This window comes from Pavona decussata, unplaced genomic scaffold (assembly GCF_977016875.1).
Source record: "Pavona decussata unplaced genomic scaffold, jaPavDecu1.1 SCAFFOLD_47, whole genome shotgun sequence".
Lineage (NCBI taxonomy): Eukaryota > Metazoa > Cnidaria > Anthozoa > Scleractinia > Agariciidae > Pavona > Pavona decussata.
In genome coordinates this window covers 1,092,501-1,099,328 of record NW_028145469.1, presented here as the reverse complement: position 1 = coordinate 1,099,328, position 6,828 = coordinate 1,092,501, and the positions used below count along the sequence as shown (strand labels likewise).

At 40.5% G+C, this 6,828-nt stretch overlaps 1 protein-coding gene across 1 annotated transcript; it reads left to right on the top strand.

The window, feature by feature from the left end:
• Nucleotides 1-2,398: 2,398 nt before the first annotated feature.
• LOC146482163 (uncharacterized) lies at nt 2,399-3,660 on the top strand. The gene is made up of 2 exons (XM_085107365.1): nt 2,399-2,531; nt 2,741-3,660. Exons 1-2 carry the CDS (start codon nt 2,399-2,401, stop codon nt 3,658-3,660), a joined length of 1,053 nt encoding a protein of 350 aa, XP_084963491.1.
• Nucleotides 3,661-6,828: the final 3,168 nt, after the last annotated feature.

Below are 6,828 nucleotides of genomic sequence, written 5' to 3'. Positions count from 1 at the left end.
TTCGTGGTATAAATGTAAGGTTTTTCGGATAAATATTATTTCGGCAGCAAACATCCGAAAACGGGTTAATTTCGACTCGGTGAAACGTCGATTTTCGGGGATTCGGGAGGGTTGAACATTCGCCTCAAAATTTCGGGTCTTGTTGAGTTTAGAATCAAAAGAAATGTGTTTTCATTAATGTTATATCAACTTTGTCTGTTGCTGAAAATTTGAAGGAAATCGAACGACTGGCCCAAATTGACCGGTCGAATCTAACGCGGACTGTCTCTTAAACCTCTGCTAAGGCCACAATTCCTACTAGCAAACCGTTATAAGTAAATATACATTCTCGAGCTAAAAATTTTGAGCTAAATTCTATTTCTTAACCATTCTAGATGACAGGTTAACTGAAACAGTGGAACCAAGATGGACAAATTCAGTGTTAATGCACGACTACGTACTTTAAAGACTGCAGAAAAGGCAGCACTGCGTCGAGGAGACTATGAAGCAGCTAAAAGGGTAAGGAAATATTCAACTAGAAAAACTGACACATAAAAACAACTTCAGATGAAATATCTGTTAGTATCAAGCATTCAGTCACATGAACTGAAAAATATAAGTCTTTCATTTTTCGCTCACGGCTAGCCATCAGTAAGAAAAGAAACCTGATGTAGTTCGTTTCCAATTAAAGTACATTAATTTGAAGAAAACCGGACGAATAGAATTTCGTCTTTACAGTGGCCACTTACTACTCAGCATCCTCTTATTTTATTGTATCATTGCTTCAGGGCTGCTTGAAGTTTGAAATTCGGTCCTATAAACTCAGTTGCATTGCGCTCAGCAAACTAAAGCACACGAGAACAAAATAAGCACTATCTATAAGCCTCGACTAAAGGGTAGTAACTAAATCAAACAAACATGAACAGTTTAAAAATAAAAGTAAGGTTTCGATGATAAGAGACATTATGACATTATTCAGCACGTGCAATAAGCCCAAACAATCTTAGTTCTTGTAAAACCTGGTTTTCATTAGCAAAGTAAGCGGAAGCGAAGGCACAAGTGGAAGTACAAGAGCGCTTATTTCACAATGCAAACAGGCTTGATGTAAGCATAAGGGCAAGTACAAAGGTCAAAATTTTCCTTTTTCTTTGTGCTTGCGCTTATGCTTCCGTTAGCCTGCGTTTTGTGAAAACAGAACATTGCGTATGCATAATGTAAGCTCTTATGCTCGTCCAGTGAAAGACACCCGTTCCAGATTCCTCCCAGTTTTACTTTTACCAGTCAGAAAGAGCATGGAAATATTGAATCCTTCGTCCCTATGTACTGGCTTGTGCTTCTTACACAGTTCGTTCAGTTTTACTTGACATGCATGTCTTATGCTTGCGCTTGTGCTTGCAACGCTAGCGAAAACCAGATTTAAATTGTAATTGAAGACTGACTTCAAACATGCCTCGGGACTGGCTTGGAGTGGTCCCTGGTTGATCGTTTGTATTATCTTTCATGAACTGTGTTTCTACAAAATTTGATATTCCGATAGCTGTGAAGAAGTTTGGAAGTTGGACATTTGCTGCACACAACACAACTCAAAAAGTGTTCACATTTCTTTGTTAGGCTGGTGAATTATGTCTATTTCTTGAACTTTTTTCTGGATCTTTTTTGGTCAATTTTGTTTCTCATGATATAGTTACTGAATAAGACCAAACAAAAAGAAACAGAAAAGAAGAAAAAGGGAAAACAAGAGAAAAACAACCAAATGAATTTGGGATGAATAGTTATGTTAAAGTAAATACTCCACAGTGGGGAATAAATTTTGGGTGGAATTTAGGTTTCTAGTCTCAGTCATTTTTGTTGACAGTTTATACAACACTATTCAGTCATTTAATATTGAGGGTGGCAGTTCAATGAGAGGAGTTATTTAGGCAGGGGTTTCTATCTAAGCACTGGTATCTCTCTTGTGCGCATCTCAGCTAAATCGAACCCAAATATTCCTCAAGCGATCGCTGCATTAGCCATGTTTTATCAATTAAAAATAGAAATCAAAAATAACATTGAAGTATTGTTATTGTTGTTGTTCTCTAGCGCAGAGAAAGAGCATTTAATTTAAGGAGGCAGTGGACAAGAGCACAGTCACATATATATTCGTCGTTTGAGGTTTCTAATAGCGAGGAACCTGCAGAGTCACAAATAAGTATTGATGCCGTGGATGTTTTAAGCGAGACACACGAGGATGAGACAGTACGAAAAATAGAAGTAGTTGACCAAAGAGAAGACCTTCAGGGCACCTCCGCTTATGATGACAAGGAAGCATCAAAAAACAGCCAGCAAAAAGAGCACAAGAAGAAGGGAAGATGAGAGATGCCGTGACAAGGAAAAGGATGTTTATGTTAGCAAAGGTGAAGGTCATAGTGGACAGCAAATCATGAGTGATGACGACGTGCGTGAGGGTGCGGCCATTTCTAGCAATGCAGACGATGATGAGAAACTAAGATGCACAGAAGGGATCAATGATAGAGACGAGTGCAAATTAACTCCGATCGTGGTGAGAATAAAAGGTTCATAAACAAGCATCTAAGAGAGCAAGAGGAATCCGAAGGCGAAGGATGCAGTGACAAGAGCAGCGATGCTGATGGTAGAGAAGACGAAGGTCAAGGTGAAACATCTGATGGAAAACGAAGGAAAAAAAGGTGCCCCTTATTGCATTGTAACAGTTTGGTTCGTCATCTCCCAAGACATATGAGGGACGTACACAATTGGTCCTGAGAATACGCGAGAACATCCGCATCTAGACTCAAGCTACGAAAGCAATACACTTTTTCAAGTCAAGAAACTGCTTCTGCTGGAAACAGGAAACTACGAAGAATTAAAAGCAATTCCGATCCCAAAAGCAAGAAGAAGCCATGTCGGAGGAAAAAAATCTGCCCTATTCCAGGCTGTTCCACGGTGACGGAGAGACTTCCTCAGCACCTGCACCAAGTACATAAGTTAAGCAGTGACGATGCAAAGTACAAGAAGTATATATCTGTCGCAAAGGTTATATCTGCCAAGAAGCCCCACATCTTTCTACGCATGAAAGCAGACAGAGCAGAGAATGTTGGTGGTCCTTCATCATTTGAGTCAGCATCAACTCAACAGGACCTAGAAGATGACCCTGACCAATCCTTCGCCAGTGATCATACTGCTTATGACACCCGAGAACCTGTTACATCTGGTAGCAACAATAGCCCTGACGAGCCTCCAGCTGAAGTACAGCAGACGTTCGAACAATTTGAAGACTGGCTGCTTTCCCCAGACCGTGAGAGGAAAGACGAAAAAACTGCCAAACAACACGTGGCCCAAGTGAAAAAGGTTTTGTCCGTAATAGGTGGAGGTACGTGTCTTCAGTCATTAGTTGACACAAAAAAGATTCGAGACGTTTTCCTTCGTCAGTATGCAGAAGTAAAATACCTTCCTGCAACGATCAAGTCCTATCTCATGAGCTTGCAGCATTTCTGTTCATTTTTGTTAGCAGAAAAACCGACGAGTGGAGGTACATTTGAAAAAGACGACGTCATCTGCCTAAGAGAAAAACTAAGGAACTGGTCTGCCTCGTACAAGCGTGACACAACAAGACGAAGGTGGGAGAAGATGGAAGAGGATCGCAGTACCCTCATTACACCAGACAAAATCAATGCGTTTGATTGAAGCCAGGCAGTACGAGACGCCATAATCCTTCTAGGCAACCTCAGCGGACCTCAAAATATTGAGCTTACCCAAGCACAATATACTCTCATTAGAGATTATTTAATCGCCCAGATCATGATTGATAATGCAAACCGAGCAGGAGTCGTTGTATATATGACCATTCAGGAGTTTAAGAGGGCTAGACGTGAAGGTGACAGGCATGTAGTCCGTGTTTTAAAACACAAAACTGATTACGCCTATGGACCAGCTCAAATTGTATTGACCAGTCACTTATATACAACCATCTCAAAGGGCATTGAGTTCAATATTCCAGAAGGCTGGTATCGATGGGCCAATGAGTCACACACTGTACCGCAAAAGCGCCGTCTCTGAGTGCCATCAGAACCGTAAAGACATCAGTGGTAATTTAGCTGATCTGATGGCCCATAGGGAGTCTACCGCTGAAAAATACTATAGGATTTTTGACAAAAGAAGATCATCGGTTAAGGCATCGGAGGTACTGCACGGAATCATGCGAAATCCCGAAAAAAGTTATGAAGGGAAACTGAAAGAAAACGTGGAAGAGCCACTCAAACCTGGTAAAGAAGTTGAGGAAGAATCCCAGAAAAGTAACAAGGAGAGATCAGAAGAAAAGCTGGAAGAGCTGGCCCAAAACGTGCAAGGAGTGGAAAAAGAAAGCGAAGAAAAGAAGAACGCCATAAGGCATCTGTTTAGTGCAGAGATCAATGCACAGAGTATATCTATCGCCTCCATCAGGGAAAAAATACGGTCGGATCCAATTCTGTGCAATGAAGGTGCAAAGAAGGTATATGACCAAGTACAGGCCCAGTGGCGATATCAAAGTAAAGAGGACAATGCAACAATGACAGTAACCCTGCCATTGGAAAAGGAAACAGTTGCTGACCGTGTTTAGCAGAGTATTCAACGAATCTAGCGCTTCTCGAAAGCTTGAAGAGGGTGATGATTCCTCTGACATCGTTTCTCCTACGGAAACTACTGCAAGGTCAAAGCCAGACGTCTTCAGTCCCACCCAAGCCCAATGTTTGGTACATTTGTTCAAAGATATGATCAATGGGGCCCCTGTTGCAAAGCCGGTGATAATACAAAGATTAAGAAACGACAGCCAGGCTAAGAAAATGCAAAGCGACTTTACAGTTGAACAGGTGGTGAATCGACTGAAGTATGAACGAAAGCAGAAAAGCGACTTCATATCGTTTCCTTCTGGTATAGGCTTAAGAGCAGTTCTCCAGGAAAGTGAAGCAAAGTTGGAAATGAAAATTTTTCACCCCCCTTCATTTTTTGTGTGGAGGTAGGTTACCTGGAGGGATGAACAAAAACAGCCATATTTGGATCGGCAGGTGCGTCGTTGCCATGGAAACCACACTTGATCACGTCGGCCTGAGGTCTATGTTTTGACCTAAAAATTTACTCTCAAATAGTACAAATAAACGAGTCTGGTTCTCGAGTACATGTGAACCAATTCAAATGAAATTCATACAGATGGTAGAACCACTCTCCTAGTTTATTAAATTTGCTGTTAGAGTATTTTGGGTTCTATAATCAAGAAGACAATGTTCGTATTACTATGTTGCCTGTCAGCCATTTTGACAAGAAGGAAAAACAAGCACAACCATATTCGTTATTTCTCCGAAAGTACTCTTCCTACATAAACCAAATTAGCAGCAGGGCTTACATAGATATTGAAGTTTATAAATATTATAAAATCTATTTGGGGAAAATTATATTCTGGCCATGGGTGTTGAAGACATCCGAGGCAAGTTGCAAAAAATCGCAAAATTGGAAATGTTGAGGTCTCCAGTATTTGGTTCAAACAGGCTTTAGATAGAGAATATCAGCTTCAGAGGTTTTCTCATTCATCTTATCTGTTATCTACATTTGATTGATTAGGTTTTGGCCAACGCATTTGATGAAATATAAATTCAATCAAAGCCCACCTTGCAACTTTTGGGAATTTCTTCAGGATGCTTTTGTCGTATAGGATGGGTCTCTCCTCAGTTCGCTCGCTCCATTTTCTTGACCAAATCTTACACAGACTATAGCGGAAAGGACAATTCTAACTGCTTAGCCTCGCCGAACATCTACTTTTAGACCAAAGATGATGATGCATTAACCCGAAAAAAGAACAGTCGAACAGGTCAAACAGTCGTGTGTCGAGTATCGAAATAATTCATCAATACAATCCATCCAGGAAGTTAAATAGATGCATCAACATCACAGCTGAGCAAATGCATGTCTTGCAACGATTCTGAATAAAGTCTTTGGCTAAATCGAGCCGTACATTCCGTGGTGCATGGTTGAGAAGCGAAGAAATCATTGTTTACCACCTGTTTACGACCAAACGTATGTAGACCGGAAATGCGAGTAGCAAAACTGCTGACTGGATGTAGTTTTAAATGCGATATACGCGCTTTTTGTTTGTTTGTTTGTTTTTGTAGCTTCGGCTAATTGTCGCAATGGCATTATCTCTTCTTTAGATATTTTTGGTACAATGTATCATTGATAGGGGATAAAAGGACGACTTTTGATCCGCTTTTATGACTGTTTTACAGTGGTGAAAAAAGAGGACAAAATAAAAGCGCTTCACTGATCGTTTTACGCAATCACATAAGCCGCCCATGTTTCCTGGGTTTATTTTATTTTATTTTTTTTTTTATTCATTGCTTATTGGATGTTAAGGATGGCCTGCATGTAAGATACGTCGCTGATCTGGGGCATTAGCGTACACATTAGAAGTTACGAAGTTGGAATTTTTGACCCACCTCTCCTCCAGAAATAAATAAGTCCTCTCCAAGCCGATAAATTTTCACATACAGTACCTAATACCTGCCCAAATTTTGGCATTCTTTCTGTTTATCTATCTATTTGTTTATTTATTTATTTTTTGCTGTTGTTGTTTTTTTTTTTTTGGTGGGGGGAGGGGTGACTGGACGTAACTAGAAATTTGTGCCGTCGATAAAAAACACTGTAAGGGAAATTTGCATATCGCCGTGCGAAGAAAATATCCTGGTCGGGACAATGGAAAGTTGGTCTCTTTCAAATCCCAAAAGGGACGTTTCGGTTTGTGAGTACGGTGGAAACAATATAAAACTCAGTCAATGTCAAAGGGATATTTCCAGGCACGTGCAAGCCTACGGACTTAGTATAAAC

Coding starts and splice junctions, on each gene's coding strand:
- LOC146482163 (XM_085107365.1), top strand. CDS start 2,399: ATGAGTGATGACGACGTGCGTGAGGGTGCGGCCATTTCTAGCAATGCA. Junction 2,532..2,740: donor GATCGTGGTGAGAATAAAAG/GTTCATAAACAA, acceptor ATTGGTCCTGAG/AATACGCGAGAACATCCGCA.